At 36.8% G+C, this 21,659-nt stretch overlaps 1 protein-coding gene across 2 annotated transcripts in view; it reads right to left on the reverse strand.

The window, feature by feature from the left end:
- Positions 1–21,659, reverse strand: part of XPR1 (xenotropic and polytropic retrovirus receptor 1) — a 265,026-nt gene that overhangs the window by 42,844 nt on the left and 200,523 nt on the right. Inside the window, exons 8-11 of one of the 2 annotated variants that reach the window (XM_031658032.1) lie at positions 16,947–17,137; positions 16,551–16,730; positions 6,391–6,562; positions 4,713–4,907 (exon numbers count right to left, since the gene is read on the reverse strand). In XM_031658032.1, the coding sequence (XP_031513892.1) occupies positions 4,713–4,907; positions 6,391–6,562; positions 16,551–16,730; positions 16,947–17,137 (738 nt within the window). The remainder of the gene's footprint in view (positions 1–4,712; positions 4,908–6,390; positions 6,563–16,550; positions 16,731–16,946; positions 17,138–21,659) is intronic. The other variant, XM_031658034.1, reaches the window with a different exon arrangement.

Genomic DNA, 21,659 nt, shown 5'->3' on the forward strand with positions numbered 1-21,659 from the left:
AAAATTTTATTTTACCAATATGATTAAGATATATAACCAATGGTCCATCTAAAAAGTGTTTTTGTTTCTGGTTTTTAAAAAACTTCGACAGTGAGTACTGAATAATGTTCAGTGAGTAAGTAGCTATGTTACTTGGGCAAAAAGCCAAATACATTTCTAATCGATACTTGCCCTGTGCAAGTCCCCTGGCCAAGACAATCATTAAGGATTTCTCTTTAAAAGACTCTGTAAAGCAAGACATATAGCAGCTCTAGTCAGCAAAGAAAATATTTCATTTTATCATAAATTCCCTTGTAGCATACTAAGAGTCTAAGGAGATTTCATGTGTACTCTTTTATTTACTATTTAAAACAAGCCTGTGAAACAAAAAGAACAGGTACCATTATCTCCACTTTAAAGATGTGGCTTTGTCTGAAAAAAAAAAATCCCTAGGCTGAAGAATAGAATTGAGAAATACTACACCTCTACCACTCACAAATTACATGGCCTTGAGCAAGGCACATAATGGGTAACTAGAATCCTCCTTAACTTAATATAAACAATAGGATACAGCTTAGATGTTACCTCACAGAAGTCTTCCTCCCATCCTAAGGCCTAGGAGACTGAGTTAGAGACCTGTGCTGGGGGTTCTTCCGGTACCCTGCTTATCTCTTTATACTCTATTTTTATGCCTTAAAAAAAAAACTGTGGTAAAAACAAATAAAATTTACCATTTTAGCCATGTCTAAAACAGTATACTTAACAGTAGTATTAAGAACCAATTAATGTCTTTTTGTCTATTCCCCTACTAGATTATAAAGGGCAAGAATTGTGTTTTGTCACTATATTTTTAGTGCTTAGCATGGCATGTTACATAAAATATTCTTAATAAGTACTTGGTGAATGTATCCTTGCTTTGCCTGCCTGTCTGTCCACCTATCTATGTGGTCATGCATCTAACTCAGAACTAGAATGAAGGAATGAGGTGCTTACACATGGATATATATATTTTTTTTTTTTCAATTTTTTCATCTGTTTTAAGCTTTTTGGTTAAAAATTTTAGTGATATGAATATTTAACATGTAGCAACTATACAGTTTTTTTTTTTTAATTTTAGCAATATGATTAAGATATATAACCAATGGTCCATCGAAAAAATATTTTTGTTTCTGGTTTTTAAAAAACTTTTACTGTGGGCAAAAAACTGTGTCCAATTTATATATATATAAATACACACACACACATAAAAATAAACATGTAAACCTGAAGTCAAAATTTTTTCCACTTGTCTGACTGATTTCCCAATTAGGGTATGAAGAGGATCAGAGTATGCCATCCCCAAATATGCCACTTTGGCATAAGGATTATTATTTTGAGCTGAAGGCAACTGAGAAACCCTCAGATAAAGGGAAATATATCTGCCCTCCCTCTTTTTATCTAAAAGCAGGGCATACATTCCTTTTGTAAATGTAATATAAATTTCCATTTCTAAAGCTGATGCTCTCACTTCCATACTAGGAAGAGGACGGCAACACTTCTTCACCAGAGATGACACTTATCAATAGAGAAGACACCAACTTTGGTACACATAACAAACCTTACTAAATAATCCTTTTCTTTCATTAGAATCCCCATATATTTACCTTTTCACAATTTACCACCAAGAAGCCCAACCCCCTACCTTTGTCTAAACTTACTTTTTCACAATTTATCACTCTTTGTAAAAATGGTATAAAAGCCCCCTCCACCCCCTGGTCTAAACATTTCTTTTGGGTCTTCTTTTCTATGAAGACCTCTGTGTACATAACAAACCTTTTCTTTTACTCATCTGTCTGCTGTCAATTTCATTTGCAGGCCCCAATTACTTAAGAGGGTAGAGGAGTAAGTTTTTCCTCCCCTACAGGTATATTGCAGATATTTTCCATAGCTCAGATGAGTATAATCTGAAGTTCTAGATTTTTTGCAAAAGGACATTTAAAGAATATGATAAAAGTATTTCATCATAAAATATTGCACTGGAAAATGTGTACTGAAATTAACAATATTTTTATTTTCCTAACAATTATTTGCATATGCTGGGTTAGACAAAGAGCTTCTAAAAGTAACAATAACATGATGGTCCACTGCTAGGTTAGAAAGTTAATGACTCCAATGGCTGGTTATCAAATCCTTTTTCATTCAGTTTATGTTCAATTATTTGCTTTATTTATTTTCAACCCTTTGCTTTCAACCAAGAAAATCTAATTGCTAAAAATATTTATTGGTGATAGATGACTATACGATTTTTTGAACAAATAACTCAGAATTGGGTAAATAACCCATAAATAACTCACTGAACTCATAAAACTGAGTGTTACTGCAACAACAAAACTCCTTCTATTCTCATCTACATAGCCACAAGATTTCTGAGTTTACTTATATAAAAACTGAAAAAGGAAACAGTAATAACATAAATTTATCTCGTTAAGAAATGTTTACCTGCAACAATTACTTATAAAAATTAAATTTGTAATACATTTGTAATGTTGCTTTGATCAACTGTGGGTAATTATCAGGGTAATGGTGATTACAACCCAGAACAGAAAACAAAATTAATCTCTTAGTGACAGAAAGAATTTAATTTCAATTTACATGTTTATGTAGCAGACAAGTCATTAAAACAAAAATATATTATATTAAAATATACATTATAGTTCAAGAGCAAAGAGATGGAAATTTTCTGACTATTACACAATAGAAACATTTAGCAGTTTTATTTTAAAATGTGAACATTTAAAATACACTAAAACTATATCTTTTGTAATTACTTAAACTTAAGATGAAAAATTTTGGTTGTAAACTTAAAAATGTCCAAAAGGTAATATGGTTTATAAAATTCTTTGAAGAAGTACGTGAGTAAGGAATGTCTTAAGCCCACAATGCTATTTAAACTATTACTTTTTTAGTTTAGACATTTTAGATGTGGACTGTTCACAGATTTGATGAATTTGGATTTTCAGCTTTTTACTGAATGCTATCAGTATACAGTTGACCCCTGAATAATACGGGTTTGAACTTCACAGATCCACTTAACATATGAATTTTCTTCTGCCTCTGCTACTCATGAGATAGCAAGACCAACCCCTCCTCTTCCTCCTCAGCCTACTCAATGTGAAGATGACAAGGATGAAGACCTTCATGATAATCCATTTCCACTTAATGAATAGGAAGGATATTTTCTCTTCCCTATGATGTTCTTAATACGATTTTATTTTATCTAGCTTACTTGATTATAAGAGAACAGTATATAATACATATGACATACCAAATAAGTGTTAATAGACCATTTATTTTATCAGTATGGCTTCCGGTCAATGGTAACTATTAGTAGTAGTGTTTTTGGGAGTTAAAAGTTATCTGTGGATTTTCAACTGTGTGCGAGGCTGGTTCCCCTAATCTCCAAGTTGTTCAAGGATCAACTGCAGTTAAAGGTATATTATGTTCTAAAATATTCAACTAGAAAAACAGTACTCATTTTTACGTGGGATGGAAGAAAAGTAAAGGGTTCTTTGTAACTTAGTAAATGGAGTCATAAATACTATATTAAATCAGCTGCCCAATTTATAAATTCTCTAGTAACAACCTCCTGAATTATGATACATGCCTGGACTTAACAGCATTCCACAGTATGAGTTAAAATTATGGGAGCTTTGGGGATGTGTTTCCTTCACTGACATACTTAGTTAAATTATATCATTTAACGAGAATGCCTACATCGTGGTAAAATTATTGGCTACATTTATCAATCCTACTCCAACCACAGAATCTACTGGAAAAAGTGGAATTATATTATAAATATCATCTGCTGCATCAAATCTCAAGGTTTATTGAAGCAATGTTCTGATCTTTTATGACCATTAGACACACTTTAGATTAGCAGCAATTTTGTAGCACTGGCCAAAGCTCCTAAAATACAGTCTCTCAATTAAGAAAAAAAAAAATCACTGAAAAAAAACTTTGCAAAGTATTTAAAAATAACGAATAATTTCAAATAGTAACATCTCTTTACAACCTACAGATGAGAAAGTGCAGCATCTAAGGTGTGGGCTGATATTGACTTAAAAAGACAAAGATGGAATGCATTTTACAAAAAGGAAGTGAGATTGCTGACTGACAGTTCTTGGAAAAAGGTTAAAAATTCAAAACGAGTGACTGCATGTGGCTCAGAACTTAAAAGCCTTTTCTCTTCCCAACAGAAGCGCAGTCTCAAGTAATAATAGGTTGCCATGGAGATGAGAAACTAGAGGAATCAGAGAACTCAATTTGCAGTTAAATGGGCTGGAAACAATTCTTACTACTTGGTGAAGGAAAGCGATTAAAAACATACTTGATTGCCACAGGGAATTTTTTTTCACCAAGCCATTTCCCAACCTCATTAATGAACAAGGAAGTCTAAAAACAAATGGAAACCCAAGATATCCATAGATTGAACCCATTAAACATAATTCAGAATTTTAAACATTATCACAAATTCTTATTCTGGGTGACTGTGCTTCTTTTCAGTGGTACTTTTATCAGTAGATACTGGAATGAGACTAAAAGCATTCAAGAACAAACTGGTATAACTGAAGGAACTGAAATTTCAGTGAAAAAAAAGAGCATGACAAATGGAAAAGTAGCCAGAGTAAGAAATAGATTCAGGTAGTAAAAATCCAGGTTTAAAAAAAATCTCTTCATAGTCAATCACAGAATACCTTTGTGAGTGCTGTAAAGGGCTGCAAACGTCACCATGAAGAAAGTTGTGGAGTATTTGCCAGCATTAACTAAATGAGGAAAGGCCCTTTTTGTGTCTCGATATCGGCGCAGGCACTGGATGAAGCGAAGCCAAGCAGGAATGCACTGAACAATGGCCCGCACACCATATGTATATTTGTGGCAAATTCCTGATTCTGTGAAGATTTCAAAGAAGAAAAATTACAATTGTAAAAAATAACTTGTTCACATCATTTAGTCATATAGCGTAGCCACTACCAAGTCTGAAAAAGCAAGAAACCTGGGCTTCAGAATCACTTTCTTCTTTGCAACTATCATATTCTCAAGCTTTTTATTTTTTTTGAGACTGAGTCTCTCTCTGTGGTCCAGGCTGGAGTACAGTGGCACAATCTCAGCTCACTGCAACCTCTGCCTCCCGGTTCGTGATTCTCTTGCCTCACTCTTCTGAGTAGCTGGGATTACAGGTGCACACCACCACACTCAGCTAATTTTGTATTTTTAGTAGACATGGGGTTTTGCCATGTTGCCAAGGCTGGTCTCCAACTTCTGACCTCAAGTGATCTGCCCACCTCAGACTTCCACAGTGCTAGGATTACAGGTGTTAGCCATCGTGCCCAGTCTATTCTCAAGCTTTTTAGTGATAGATAAGTCAAGGAGAGAAGGTAAAATATGTTGTGGGGGAACTAGTAGGGAAATCTGCTCTCTCAGATTTATGGATATCTGTCCAGGAATCACTTTCTTTGGAGTGTGATAAAACTGTAAGAAAATTAGAAGATGAGTATACAGTAGGAGGAAAAAACAGGTTTGCTCTGTAATTTGAAACATCTGGAAAGCCTACAAGTATCACCAGTGATTCTATACAATTTTGTGAATTCCAAACCACCACAACACAAGACACCCAAGAGCAAATGCTCTTGTTCACCCACCTCCCCTCTTTTTTTAAACCAAGAACAAACTGTGTGTTTAAATAAGAATAGAGTTGGTAAATCAATTTTTCCTTGAATTCTGAAATTCAGAATTGAGTGTGATCAACTTACAACAGAATTGTGATCCACTGGCAATCAATAAAAATGTGTCAGCATCGGCTTCATCATTAACTTTCGTTAGTCACATGTTACATAATCTATCTAAATTAGATCTTTGTCATGAAGGCAAAATTTCTTAATAACTTGAACTGCTGGAATAAACTAAGGTGGCGGGGGGGGGGGGGGCGGGAAGAGCCAGAAGAAAAATAACACCCCAAGTAAGAATTAAAAAGCAATCTGTAATTACTCTCAAAGCACTTGATCTATTTCTAAATAATCAGTATTTTTGATCACTGGTATCTGGGTTACATTACACAGCAACAGTGTGACAACAAATTGTTGGCATGAAAGTATTTGCAATATAACTACCAATGTGCTAGAAAAAGTTTTAGAATTCTTTAAGTGTAAGTTGTAAATCTCTTGGCAAATGGACAGACGAAATCCTAATGCATAATTTAAAAGCCAAATTATATGAGATAAAGAGACTGCTAACAGAATGCCAAGTACATTTAATTAAGTTTGTAATATTATTGGGTAAGTTTTCATCATGACCTTAACTTTCTCATTTATCCTTCCCAATATTTCTTGGTTTATACCAGAGATTTAGTAGTACAGAGGCAAATTCATATCCTACCTTCTGAATTATTTGGCAACAGGCCCTCACTTTCATCCCATTTGAGCTCCAAACTGTAGAAGCAGATCATATATTCCAGGTCCATCAGTATCACTGACAGGCTGTTCAGCTGATCGGCCAGCCAGAAATCAGCAAAGCCTACTTTATGGAAGGGGGCTGTAAATACTCGAAACTGAGAGAAAGAAAAAAAAATCAGAAAACATAGAAACAAGAAAAGTCATATTAAATGTCTCCATTTCATGTCTGACCATTCAGCATGATTACTTTAGTTGATAAAATGGAAACCAAAGAACCAATCATAAATACAGAGACCTGGCAACAGTGGTTATAGTGGTTGAGAATTAGCAGTGAAGGGAATCAGTTGAATGGATAACTAAGAAAGGAAGTAAAGGAGGAAAAAAAGCAGGAATAACTATAGTTAGAAAACAGAAAGTATGGGTGCTGCTAATTCTTTGCAAAAATCCAAATATTGTTAAGGGATCAGGGAGATGCCATTACCCCCTGATTTTTCATCTAAAAATCTATATAAACAAATCTTTCCATATTCCTAGTGACTTTTCAAGTATTTGGGCCTAAAGATTTTGATCTCACATTTTTATACCCGTTTAAATTGTTCACAATTTTTACATACATGTCAGCCATCAACTAAAGTTGTACTTTAAAAATTTATTGGCCGGGCACGGTGGCTCACGCCTGTAATCCCAGCACTTTGGAAGCCAAGATGGGCGGATCACGAGGTCAGGAGATCGAGACCATCCTAGCTAACATGGTGAAACCCTATTTCTACTAAAAAATACAAAAAAGTTAGCCAGGCATGGTGGCGGACACCTGTAGTCCCAGCTACTTGGGAGGCTGAGGCAGGAGAATGGCGTGAACCTGGGAGGCAGAGCTTCCAGTGAGCCGAGATCATGCCACTGCACTCCAGCCTGGGTAACAGAGCAAGACTTCATCTCAAAAAAAAAAAAAAAAAAAAAATTATTACAGGGCTGGGTGTGGTGGCTCACGTCTGTAATCTCAGCACTTTGGGAGGCTAAGGTGGGTGGATCACGAGGTCAAGAGTTTGAGACCAGCCTGGCCAACATAGTGAAACCCCATCTCTATTAAAATACAAAAAATTAGCTGGGCATGGTGGTGGCCACCTGTAGTCCCAGGTACTCAGGAGACTGAGGCAAGAGAATTGCTTGAACCCAGGAGGCAGAAATTGCAGTGAGCTGAGATCACGCCACTGCACTCCAGCCTGGCGACAGAATGAGGCTCTGTCTCAAAAAAACAAAACAAAACAAAACAAAAACAAATAAAAAATTATTATAATATGTACATTTCTAAGTCAAACACTTGTGACTTTTGCTTTAATTCAATGAATGTTCCTATCTCCTTGATATTTGTATTCATTCTTTTTTTCTCTAGAGTGGAGGTATAATTGTGTGGTATTTCAGAACTGAAATACAGATAAGTGATTCAAAAAGTCACAGTTAAGGAGAATAATGTTTCTTTGATCATAAAGAACTGATTAGTAATTCTTGTCTATATTTTCCTGATAGCATATGACAAATGTTTCTAATTCATCTAAACAAGATGAGAACAGATTAAAGACCGTGTACTGTTTTGGATTTGGAGAGAAATATTTTAATTTTTTAAATGCAGTTATAAATTATAATGCATTCATATTTGTACTTTCTGTTAAAATGCACAACTGAAGAATTGTTTAGCTTTTGTGTTTATTCTTGATAAAAGCTTTGTTCTTAAGTTTGCACTCAAATCTTAAGAAATAAATTCACCCCTTTACAATTATGTAATGCCCTTGTCTCTCTTGATCTTTATTGGTTTAAAGTCTGTTTTATCAGAGATTAGGATTGCAACCCCTGTTTTTTTGTTTTTCGTTTTTTTTCTTGCTTTACATTTGCTTGGTAAATCTTCCTCCGGCCCTTTATTTTGAGCCTATGTGTGTCTTTGCATGTGAGATGGGTCTCTTGAATACAGCACACTGATGGGTCTTGACTCTATCCAATTTGTCAGTCTGTGTCTTCTAATTGGGGCATTTAGCCCATTTACATTTAAGGTTAATATTGTTATATGTGAATTTGATCCTGTCATTATGAGGCTAGCTAGTTATTTTGCCCATTAGTTGATGCAGTTTCTTCATAATGTCAATGGTCTTTACATTTTGGTATGTTTTTGCAGTGGCTGGTACTGGTTGTTCCTTTCCATGTTTAGTGCTTCCAGTAACAGACAAACAGAGAGCCAAATCATGAGTGAACTCCCATTCACAATTGCTACAAAGAGAATAAAATACCTAGGAATGCAACTTACAAGGGATGTGAAGGACCTCTTCAAGGAGAACTACAAACCACTGCTCAAGGAAATAAGAGAGGACACAAACAAGTGGAAAAACACTCATGCTCATGGATAGGAAGAATCCATATCGTGAAAATGGCCATACTGCCCAAAGTAATTTATAGATTCAATGCTATCCCCATCAAACTACCATTGACTTTCTTTACAGAATCAGAAAAAACTACTTCAAACTTCATATGGAACCAAAAAAGAGCCGGCATAGCCAAGACAATCCTAAGCAAAATGAACAAAGCTAGAAGCATCATGCTACCTGACTTCAAACTATACTACAAGACTACAGTAACCAAAACAGCATGGTACTGGTACCAAAACAGATATATAGACCAATGGAACAGAACAGAGGCATCAGAAATAACACCATACCATCTACAACCATCTGATCTTTGACAAACCTGACAAAAATAGGCAATGGGGAAAGGATTCCCTATTTAATAAATGGTGTTGGAAAAACTGGGTAGCCATATGCAGAAAGGTGAAACTGGATCTCTTCCTTACACCTTATACAAAAATTAACTCAAGATGGATTAAAGATTTAAACATAAGACCTAAAACCATAAAAACCCTAGAAGAAAATCTAGGCAATACCATTCAAGACATAGGCATGGGCAGAGACTTCATGACTAAAACAGCAAAAGCAATGGCAACAAAAATCAAAATTGACAAATGGGATCTAATTAAACCAAAGAGCTTCTGCACAGCAAAAGAAGCTATCATCAGAGTGAACAGGCAACCTACAGAATGGGAGAAAATTTTTGCCATCTATCCATCTGATGAAGGGCTAATATCCAGAATCTACAAAGAACCCAAACAAATTTACAAGAAAAAAAACAACCCCATCAAAAAGTGGGCAAAGGATATGACCAGACACTTCTCAAATGAAGACATTTATGCAGCCAACAAACATTTGAAAGAATGCTCATCATCACTGGTCATTAGTGAAATGCAAATCAAAACCACAATGAGATACCATCTCATGCCAGTTAGAATGGCAATCATTAAAAAGTCAGGAAACAACAGATGCTGGAGAGGATGTGGAGAAACAGGAATGCTTTTGCACTGTTGGTGGGAATGTAAATTAGTTCAACCATTGTGGAAGACAGTGTGGCAATTCCTCAAGGATCTAGAACTAGAAATACCATTTGACCCAGCAATTCCATTACTGGGTATATACCCAAAGGATTATAAATCATGCTACTATAAAGACACATGCACATGTATGTTTACTGTGGCACTGTTCACAATAGCAAAGATTTGGAACCAACCCAAATGCCCATCAATGATAGACTGGATAAAGGAAATATGGCACATATACACCATGGAATACCATGCAGCCACAAAAAAGGATGCGTTCATGTCCTTTGCAGGGACATGGATGAAGCTAGAAAGCATCATTCTCAGCAAACTAACACATGCACAGAAAACCAAACACCGAATGTTCTCATTTGTAAGTGGGAGCTGAGCAATGAGGACACATGGACACAGGGAGAGGAACATCGGACACAGGGAGGGGAACACTACACACTTGTCGTTGGGTGGGGGGCCAGGGAAGTGGGGAGGGATAACATTAGGAGAAATACCTAATGTAGATGAAGGGTGCAGCCAACCACCATGGCACATGTACTCCTATGTAACAAACCTGCACGTTCTGCACATGTACCCCAGAACTCAAAGTATTAAAAAAAAAAAAAAGAAATTCACCCATGTTATCTAAAAAAAAAAAAAAAGAAAGAAAGAAAATAGAAAGCAAAAAGGTGGAGAGTTGAATTTGAAAGCAGAGAGCAGCAAAAGATAGAAGCACTGAGAGGCTCTAAAGTTAGGAAGTTTTGCTGGAGAGGCAAGTGCTATAATTTCTAGACTGTTCTCCATCTTACCTAACTGAATACAAAGCTCTTTTTTGCTTACAAAGGATTAAGTAGGAAAGGATGGTACTCCATCTGAGGCATGCTTCATTCTCTAACCAAAGTCACTTTCTTTTCACTAATGACATGGTAATGACTGTGTTCATCTTGAAATTACACCACAGAAATCAGCCCTCTTCCCACTGTTCTGAACACATGATAAATGTATTAAATGTACTGGGCAGTAACTCATGCAGTATATTCTCTTCAAGGCTTATGCAGGCATTAACTCAATCTTCACAACAATTCCATGAGCTAGGAACTATTCATATCCCCATTTTACAGAAGACCGACACAGACTCTTCCTAACCTATTCTGTGGAAGCCTGTTTATCACTACAAAGGGAAATCTTGGCATTGCAGAGAAGGGAAGTAGGTACCAATGCAATTACCAGAAATAGGCTCAAATTGTGCAGACTGTCTTGATAAGCGATGTGTGAAGTGAAGATGGGATGAAGCAAGCCTTAATCCTCATCCTAAAGGACCCCTTTTTATCTTATACAGGAGGAAATGTGACTCCTGAAAAAAGAAATTCTGAGTAAGTAGAAGTTTTGAGAAAATGAATCTAATCTCTAACTCTCTGGAGATCTAGTTATATTCATTTCATAGACATATTCAACTTGAGAGTCTATAACTATCTTTTCAGACTTATCTGGATCTTTCCACTCTTTCTCTAAATAGGTATCTTTATTATTTCAGGGAGATGGTCATATTATGACTCAATCCTGGGTGTCAACCGCCTATGACAGGTACTTTCGTGGAGCTTTGGAAGCTAGACCAGGTGTCTGTGGGACATCATACAGGCTTTGAGACATTATTTTCTAGTGCTGATATATTTTCATTCCATGGCTCAGTCTCTTAATCATTATCATACTCTTTCTATGAGTTCAACAAACCAGAGAGACAATCTATACATTTGCAGCCATAAGCTCCCGATAAAGCAAACTTTTTGTGGGGAAGTGGGGGAGTGTAGGATGGTAGTCATCTATGCACGAAGAAATTCTGGCATCAGTTTTTGTAATATTTTAAGAAATTCCAGGGTGCAGAATGGACTTAAAGGATTCCAAGTGACGGAAATATAGAATTTAGGATATAACACCAAAGGATCAGAAGTCTAAATCCATCTCTAATCATGAACTATTATGAAACTGGTAGCCTAGGACAATTTCTTTATAACTGACATGAGACAGACTATCATTACTCTCACACTCTGCCAACCCTATCCTCAAAACGTGGCTAATTCAGAAAATCTCCATAAGAGCAGAAGAGAAAGATAATGCATTAAATAAGGAACAAAGGGATGGTGGGATGGGACTGGAAAAGGATAGGAGTGATGTGAAAATTAAAAAAAATAATAATAATAACTGGGAAGAAGGGAAAATTTACAAAAAGAGAAAACGAAAAAAAGGAAGAAAGAAGGGAGTAGTAAATGTTAGTATAATATAACCAATGAAGGAAAGAACACAATTACAGCCATTCATGTATTTAACAAAGACTTATCAAGTATTTATTATATATCAGGCACTGAGGCTTAAAGGTCTTAATGATCCACAGTCTAGTTGGGTAAATAAATACATAAAGGTATAATTATAGCACTATATTACAGAGATACACACAAAATACCCTGGAAATACAGAGAAAATAAGTAGTCACTCTGTCAGAGGCAGGGTGAGAGGAAGAACATAAACAGATCATATTTACTCACTGACATTTACACACAGTCAAATTCATTCTAGATTTATCTGATTTCGCCTTCTGAGAGAGAATTCTGTAACTCGCCCCTCCTTCTCTTCTTAATCTGGATAAGACCTTCTAACTTTTCCACTTCTACCCTGTAATTCTGATTAAAGTGACAATTCCTAGAGTAACAGTATTATGGAAGCCAGAGGCAATTCTGGATAGCTGATATTTTACCACATACACAAAAAAGCCACTATTAAGTTATTACAAAGAACATGTTAACATCATCTTTTAAGTTAATACTGATAAATAGCTAAGAAGATGAAGTTTTAATTTCTACTTTTCATGGAGTACAGTGGTGCAATTTCAGCTCATTGCAACCTCAACCTGCTGGACTCAAGCAATCCTCCTCCCTCAGCCTCCCAAGTAACCAGGGCTACAGGTGCGTGCTACCATGCACCACTGATTTTTCATTTTTTGTAGAGAAAGGGTTTTGCCATGTTGCCCAGGCTGGTCTCAAACTCCTAGGCTTAAGCGATCCTCCCACCTCCACCTCCCAAAGTGCTAGGATTACAGGCATGAGCTACCGTGCCCGGCCTCAAATTTGATTTTTATATTCTACTAGTTTGATCTACTGGAGCAAAGTTAAACATCTTACATAAATGACTAATAGGGCTAAGTGTTAAATGTTAGTGTTTAAGAGTACAGATTATAAAGCCCGACTGCCTGGATTCATAACTCATCTTCATCACTTACCGGCTATGTGACCTTAGGCAAGTTAATTAACTTCTCTGAATGTAGGTTTCTTCATTTATAAAATGGGGATTAATAGCAGTTCCAACTTGTGGGTTATTTTAAAAATTAAAATACATAAAGTAGTTACTAAATGAGAACACCTCTCTATTCTTATAATAGAAATGTGTAAAAGTTTTACTATACAACTAATGAAACTGTTGGTAAAAATTGATGTCTAAATTATATAATAAAGGACTATAATTTAAAATTTTTAATGAGCTTACTTTTAATATAGTGAGTTATACTTTGATATTTTTGTTTAGAAAATCTGAGGCACTGTTTATGCTACCCAATTAGATTTCTGACTGAGGTAAATACAGATTTAAGGAAAGAAAGTATAACCTAATGGATGTAAATAATCTGTACTAATTTGACATACAATACTCACATCAAAATCAATTTCTTAAAATTTTTTTAGCTTTGTTTTTGGGAGCATAGCATATATCAATTCCATAGATTCCAATATAAATATGGATATAAATGGCACCCAGCGCCTACCACTATGGCTAAACGACATGTGCTTTTCTCACTGAAAATTAAAGAAAAGCCTGAGCGTGGTGGCTCACACTTACAATCCCAGCACTTTGGGAGGCAAGGCAGGCAAGCGACTTGAGCCCAGGAATTCGAGACCAGCCTGGGCACCATGGCAAAACCCCGTCTCTACTAAAAATACAAAAAATTGGCCAGGCACATTGGCATACACCTGTGGTCCTAACTACTGGAGAGGTTGAAGTGGGAGGGTCATTTGAATCTGGGAGGTGGAGGTTGCAATGAGCCGAGAACACGCCACTGCACTCCAGTCTAGGCAATAGAGCCAGATCCTGTCTCCAAAAAAAAAAAAAAAAAAAAAAAAAAGAAAAGAAAAAAAGAAAGAAAAAAATGTACTTTTACTTTAGGATGAAGTGGTATCAGAAAAACATAACTAGAGTGGACACATTTTTGTTAATTCACTAAGAATCAGTCTAAGGGTAAGTTTTCCCAGTGAGATTTAAATTAAAATAAGTCAGCAAGTCAATTAATACTAAAATTATCTATAAATGGTAACATTGTTCTATTTATAAGTTACTACAAAAACAACAAACCACAATGCTTCCTTTTATATTTCACTGTACTTGATAGTACATTTTATTATTCTATTACTGCTTATACCATTGTCAACCTATTCCATCAACAAGTCCTCATTTATTAACAAAAACATAGCAGATGCACAGATAAATGTCTACTCAATGGGCAATCATTCTGCTAACAAGAGTAACTGGTCATGCATGAATCACAGCTTGCTATTTAAACAAAGAAGGATATACTGGGGAAATGCTCACTTAGCACACAATGTAGATAACTATATTATCCTGTTACTGTAATTATGCAATCATAGTAAAACTTGAGTTTTCCGAATCTTCCAAAGTCTCATTTAAAAATAATTTATGGCCAGGCACAGTGGCTCATGCCTGTAATCCCAGCACTTTGGGAGGCCAAGGCGGGGGGAACACTTGAAGCCACGAGGTCTGAGACAAGCCTGGGCAACAAAGGAGACCCTATCTTTTTTCTTCTTCTTCTTCTTTTTTGAGAAGGAGTCTCACTCTGTCACCTAGGCTGCAGTGCAGCAGCACCATCCTGGCTCATTGCAACTTCCGCTTCCTGGGTTCAAGCGATTCTCCTGCCTCAGCCTCCCAAGTAGCTGGGATTACAGGCACCTGCCACCTCACCCGGCTAATTTTTGTATTTTTAGTAGAGATGGGATTTCGCCATGTTAGCCAGGTTGGTCTTAAACTCCTGACTTCAGGTGATCCACCCACCTTGGCCTCCCAAAGTGCTGGGATTACAGGCGTGAGCCACTGCACCTGGTTCTACAGTTTTTCTTAATAAAGGGCCATATTTTATGTCTTCAGATTAAAAAGAAAAATTGTTATGTTTGGCTAAGAACAAAAAAAAAATCTCTGCTAACCTAAGAGGCATACAAAAGAAAAACAATAGGAACTACAGTTTTCAAGGAGGTATACTTATAAAGTAAGAAAGAGGGGAGAAAATACAGTAATTCTTAAAGTTTTTATAGTGATTGGTCAATTTAATCACTAATCTTTATTGTTAGCTGTAATTCATAATCTAAGAAATAATTATATGAAAGTTTTCTCAATTGATGTACTTTCTTTGTATCTTTCCTTTTTTCTTCTTTAGAGACAGGGTCTCAGTCTGTTGCCTGGGCTGGGAGCGCACTAACGTGGTTCACTGCAGCCTTGATGTTCCTGGCTCAAGCAATCCTCTCACCTGAGCGCCGCGAGTAGCTGGGACTACAGGTGTGCACCATCACACCCAGCTAATTTTTAAATTTTTGTAGACAGGGTTTACACCATGTTGCCCAGGCTGGTCTGAAACTCCTGGACTCAATGGATCCACCCACCTCAGCCTCCTGAGTATTGGGATTACAGGCGTGAGCGACCGCGCCTGGCCTCAAATGATTTTCAAAAAGAGCTGGCTCAATTTACAAGTAAACAGAAATCCCCTTCCAGAGTTATCTTTACAGGGGAAAGTTTTACAGTTTTGCAGGAAATTTTATATCACTGCTGAAGCTAAATGATTTTGAGATCATTAAGAAACAGGTAAAGTGGAAGAAAAAAAAGAACTTATTATAAACAAGAATCAAAGTCAATTTTTCTTTTTCTTATCTTTGAGATGGAGTTTTGCTCTTGTTGCCCAGGTTGGAGTACAATGGCACAATCGTGGCTCACTGCAACTTCCACCTCTGGGGTTCTAGCGATTCCCCTGCCTCAGCCTCCCAAGTAGCTAGGATTACAGGCATGTGCACCACCCCCAGCTAATTTGATATTTTCAGTAGAGACAGGGTTTCACCATGTTGGTCAGGCTGGTCTCAAACTCCTGACCTCAGATGATCCACCAGCCTTGGCTTCCCAAAGTGCTGGGATTACAGGCATGAGCCACCACGCCCGGCCCAAAGTCAATTTTTCAAATTAAATTTGGTAATCTGGTAAGATATTCCTACTGCTTTTAGAGAACAAATCTTTCCTAAAATAAAATGTTCGGTTGATAATCATGTCAACTTAATAGGAAAATAATTCTTTTACCAAATTTTTTTGGGGGAAGGAAACTTACAGAGTTCTACATCTTATCTCAGCTAGTTAAATGAGTAAAAAATGTTTATAATTTACAAAATCATCTCAATATTTGGCCACTTGATACTCGATCTTAGGAGGAAAATATACATGAGTGCTTTTTTCCAGGGCCTCCAAGTTGCACAACTTCAGGGCTATTAGTTACACTATATTCTTTGCCCTGGAGCTGGGTCACCATTCACATAAACTATAATGTGAACCATGGCCTTTGCAGCTGTACAACCTAGCAGCCTCGGTTTTTATCTTAGAGGAAGTCAATAACCAATATACCCCTCTAAAAGTGGTACACAAGTTTCTGGACTTACCAGCAGTTTAAGCAGCCAAAACCGGGATTTATAGTAGAAAGTTTTGGTGGGGTTGATAAGGAAGAAAACCATAAATCCATAAAGGGCAAGTGGATACACATATGTGGGGATGACACTAATTGGAGCAAAGAAGCATGCCAGAAGGCTCAGGCACCACAATATCCCAAGGAATCCAGCAATCTAGTAAAGGATGGGGAAGACAGAAAGATACAGAAAATCGTTATTTTTACTTTTATCATTACTTAAAATATCTTTAATAAAACAAAAGAAACATGATTTGTTATTAAGTCAACAATTCTCTTCAAGTAGCAGATGGATTTAAGTACCCACTAAACCAGATAGCTATATAGCGAATGCAAACTATATTCATGAGGTGTTATGTCTTGCTTTGATTACCTCAAAGAGATGTTGATGAGACAAATTGCTTCTTGGATTGAGTTCAAAGATGAGTACATGGTTTACTCCAGCCTGTCTCCAACCATACGTGTTGATGCCCAGTAGAAAAAGGAATTCAATCAGAAGAAAGCCACCCCGATATATTCTTATCAAGGGCCATATACTTCTATCTGTTTCAAGTTTAAATACAGCTGAAAGAATATTAATATATTGGTTAGTTATAAAATTCATAACATCCCATGAATTAAAAATCCTTTGTCTTCATTCTCAATGATATAGTCCTGGCATAGAAATTTTTCATAAATGAAACCTAAACCTACCTATCTATCTATCTATCTATCTATCTATCTATTTATTTTTTGAGACAGAGTCTTACTCTGTCACCAGGCTGGAGTGCAGTGGCGCGATCTCGGCTCACTGCAACCTCGACTCCCTGGTTCAGGCGAGTCTCCTGCCTCAGTCTCCCTAGTAGCAGGGATTACAGGCACGTGCCACCATGCCCAGGTAATTTTTGTATTTTTAGTAGAGACAGGATTTCACCACGTTGGCCAGGATGGTCTCGATCTCCTGATCTTGTGATTCACCCACCTCGGCCTCCCAAAGTGTTGGGATTACAGGCATGAACCACTGTACCTGGCCAAACCTAGATTATTTTAAGAGCCTTATAAAGTTGCCTGTGGGTTCTTTCTCGTCTTTATTTGACTCCGCAGACTGTCACTAGAGTAATTTCCCTAAAATTTGACTTTCAGCATGTCATCCCACTGTTCCATTAGTTTTTTAGATTATAGAGAATCATGGTGAAATGGCTTAAAATCATGTGATCGGTTCTGTCAGCTGAGGATCTGGCATGACAAAACCTCTTTGGCTTCATTTACTCCATTATTAAACTGGATATAGTAATACCTACCTCACAGAGTAGCCATGAAAATGAAAAGGAACAGTACACATGAAAGTAGTGTGAAAATTTAAATGTCATATAAATGACAATAGTTAATATTTATGGAATGCTTACTATGTGCTAAGCACTGTTCTCAGTATTTTTACATAGAATAATTGGTAATTCACTTAACCATCACAATGGCTCTTTGAGTTAAAAACCATGATCTCTATTTGATTAGGAAACTACAGCGCAGAGAGGTTAAGTCATTTGCTTAGTTACTGAGCTAAGCCAGGATTTGAATCCAGTTTTGCTCCAAAGCTCATACATTTTTTTTTTTTGAGATGGAGTCTCGCTCTGCCGCCCAGGCTGGAGTGCAGTGGTGCAATCTCAGCTCACTGCAAGCTCCACGTCCCGGGTTCACGCCATTCTCCTGCCTCAGCCTCCCGACTAGCTGGGACTACAGGTGCCTGCAGCTGCACCCGGCTAATTTTTTGTATTTTTAGTAGAGACGGGGTTTCACCGTGGTCTCGATCTCCTGACCTCGTGATCTGCCCTCCTCATCCTCCCGAAGTGCTGGGATTACAGATGTGAGCCACTGCACCCGGCCCAAAGCTCATACTCCTAAGCACTACATTCTGTTGCCCATATGTCCACACAAATGTTCAATGTCATCATTATTCTATGGCTCACCAGTAATTATAATGTTCAAATACTTTAGATCCCTTAGCCTCGCGATTCAAATTCTTCATAATCACCAACTCACTTTTCCCAAACTTATCTCGCAGCACCCCTAAAATATTAATTCTTGACTCTTGATGAATTTTACTATCCTTTTAATAAGTTTGCTTTTCACATTTCCTTATGTTGTTCCCTGTACTTAAAACGGCCTTGTTCTTTCTCTCCACTAATTCAAATTCTACTTACTATTTAAGAGCCAGATCCTTACCTGTTCATAAATTCACTGAATCAACGTATTTGGTTTTGAGCCCACTGTATGAGAAACATTTCCATTTGGCCTAATGATTTTCCAAATAACTATAAAATTTATTGACAGTACTGCTCATTTGGAATTTAATTATATACAAGTTTTGTTTTGTTTTGTTTTGTTTTGAGATGGAGTCTTGCTCTATCGCTCAGACTGGAGTGCAGTGGTGTGATCTTGGCTCACTGCAACCTCCGCCTCCCGCATTCAAATGATTCTCCTGCCTCAGCCTCCCGAGTGGCTGGAATTACAGGTGCATGACACCACACCCGGCTAATTTTTTGTATTTTTAGTAGAGATGGGGTTTCATCATGTCGGCCAGGGTGGTCTTGAACTCCTGACCTCAGGTGATCGGCCCTCTTCGGCCTCCCAAAGTGCTGGGATTACAGGTGTGAGCCACCGTGCCCGGCCTGTATACTAATTTATATACTTAATTAAATAACCATTTATTGCTTATCTTTGCATTCTCTGCAGTATATAGAAGATTTAATAATTTTAAAATAACAGGGTAGAGAAAGCCTTTGCTTTGGAATCAAGTACTACAGACCAGATTTCAAATCCTAGCTATGCCAAATTATTTATTTATTTATTTATTTTTTTAATTTATTTTTTAAATTGTATTTATTTATTTATTTATTTATTTATTTTTTAAATTTATTATTATTATACTTTAAGTTGTAGGGTACATGTGCATAACGTGCAGGTTTGTTACACATACCTGGCAGGGGAGATACCATGATCACAAATTATTTATTTTTTTAAGTCTCTGTTTCTTTGTTGATCAATGGGCATAATATCTATTCTCATAACTTTATTAAGAAGATTAAATGTGAACAACATATATCAAAGGCCTAGAATAATGTTTGGCGCTCATTATGAGTATTCAGTATATATTAGTTTCTTTTTCCTTTTACTTGAGGAAACTTTATTCCTTCATTTGACAAGTATTGATTAGGTGCCTATTATACCCGACACCATTCTAAGAGGTAGCGATTCAGTGATGAACAACAGACAAAATACATATCTTCAGGAAACTTCTCTTCTGCATAAAGTCAGATAAGGGATTTGAAGGAAAAATAGAGTAAGGAGATAAATAATGATGTTAGGTGTTATTTTAGGTAGGGCTGGTCAGGGAAGACTCTCAGGAGACGACATTTAAGGAGATGACCTTAAGGAAATACAGAACAAAGCATTGGAATGTTTGGGGGAAGATGGCTCCATGTAGAGAAGGAAAGTACAAAGGGCCTTAAGACAGATTGCTCTAGGAAGAAAGTCAGGTTGCTATGATTGGAATAAACAAAGGTATAGTGGTAAAGAATTGGCCAGCGGCAGATCAGACAGAGCTCTGCAGTACTTTGTCAAGACTTAAGCTCTTATGTACAAGCCTGTAGAAGGTTTTGTATATACATGCCATGACCTCATGAATTATTTTAAAGGGCTACTCTAGCTGTTATGTGAACAGACTACAAGGGAACAAGTACAAAGGCAAGATTAGTCAGGAACTTATAAATGGAAAACGATACATAGTTTTACATCCTGAATCCTAAGCAAAGACCACAGATACATTACAACAGTCAGGAAACAAAAATAACACAAATCCCAAAGAATCCACAATAAAACTACTAGAGTTAGTAAATTCATCATAGTTGTAGATCAACACACAAAATTCAGTTGTGTTCACATACATCAGCAATGAGCAATCTGAAAATGAAATCAAGAAAATAGTTCTGGCCGGCTGCGGTGGCTCAAGCCTGTAATCCCAGCACTTTGGGAGGCTGAGACGGGTGGATCACGAGGTCAGGAGATCGAGACCATCCTGGTGAACACGGTGAAACCCCGTCTCTGCTAAAAAAAAATACAAAAAACTAGCCGGGCGAGGTGGCAGGCGCCTGTAGTCCCAGCTACTCAGGAGGCTGAGGTAGGAGAATGGCGTAAACCCGGGAGGCGGAGCTTGCAGTGAGCTGAGATCCAGCCACTGCACTTCAGCCTGGGCGACACAGCGAGACTCCATCTTAAAAAAAAAAAAAAGAAAATAATTCTAACTACAATAGCAACTACAACAACATTCAAAAGAACAAAACATCTAGAAATAACTAACCAAGTAAGTGAAAGACTTGTATACTACAAACTCAAAACATTGCTTTTGAGTTTGTAGAAAAGAATTAAAGAAATTAAAGTAGAAAAGAATCCTGTGTTCATGGAAAGATTTAATATTGTTAAGATGGCAATACTACCCAAAGCAATCTACAGATTTAATGCAATCCCTACCAAAATTCCAATGGCTTTTTTTTCAGAACTGGAAAAGTCAATCCTTAAATTCATATGGAATTCCAAGAGGTCCCAAATAGCCAAAACAATAATGAAAAAAGAACAAAGTTAGGGACTCATACTTTGTGGTTTTAAAACTTAATACAAAGCTATAGTAATCAAAACATTGTGGCACTGGTACGAAAACAGACATATAGATGAATGGAATAGCACTGAGAATCCAGGGATAAACCTATACATCGATGGCTGATTGATTTTTAACATGAGTGCCAACATCATTCAGTGGAAAATAATATTCTTTTCAACAACAGTCCTGGGACAACTGGATATGCAAAAAAATGAAGTTGGTCCCTTGTCTCACGTTATATACAAAAATCAATTCAAAACTCATCGATGACTTCAATATAGGAATTTAAACCATAAAATTCTGAAGAAAACATAAGGATAAATCTTCATGACCTTGAATTTAGCCATGGATTCTTAGGTATCACAACAAAAGTACACACAACAAAAGGAAAGATAGATAAATGAGACTTCATCAAAAATTAAAACATCAGCAGACATTATCAAGAAAGTAAAAAAA

The sequence above is a fragment of the Papio anubis genome, chromosome 1 (genome assembly GCF_008728515.1).
Source record: "Papio anubis isolate 15944 chromosome 1, Panubis1.0, whole genome shotgun sequence".
Lineage (NCBI taxonomy): Eukaryota > Metazoa > Chordata > Mammalia > Primates > Cercopithecidae > Papio > Papio anubis.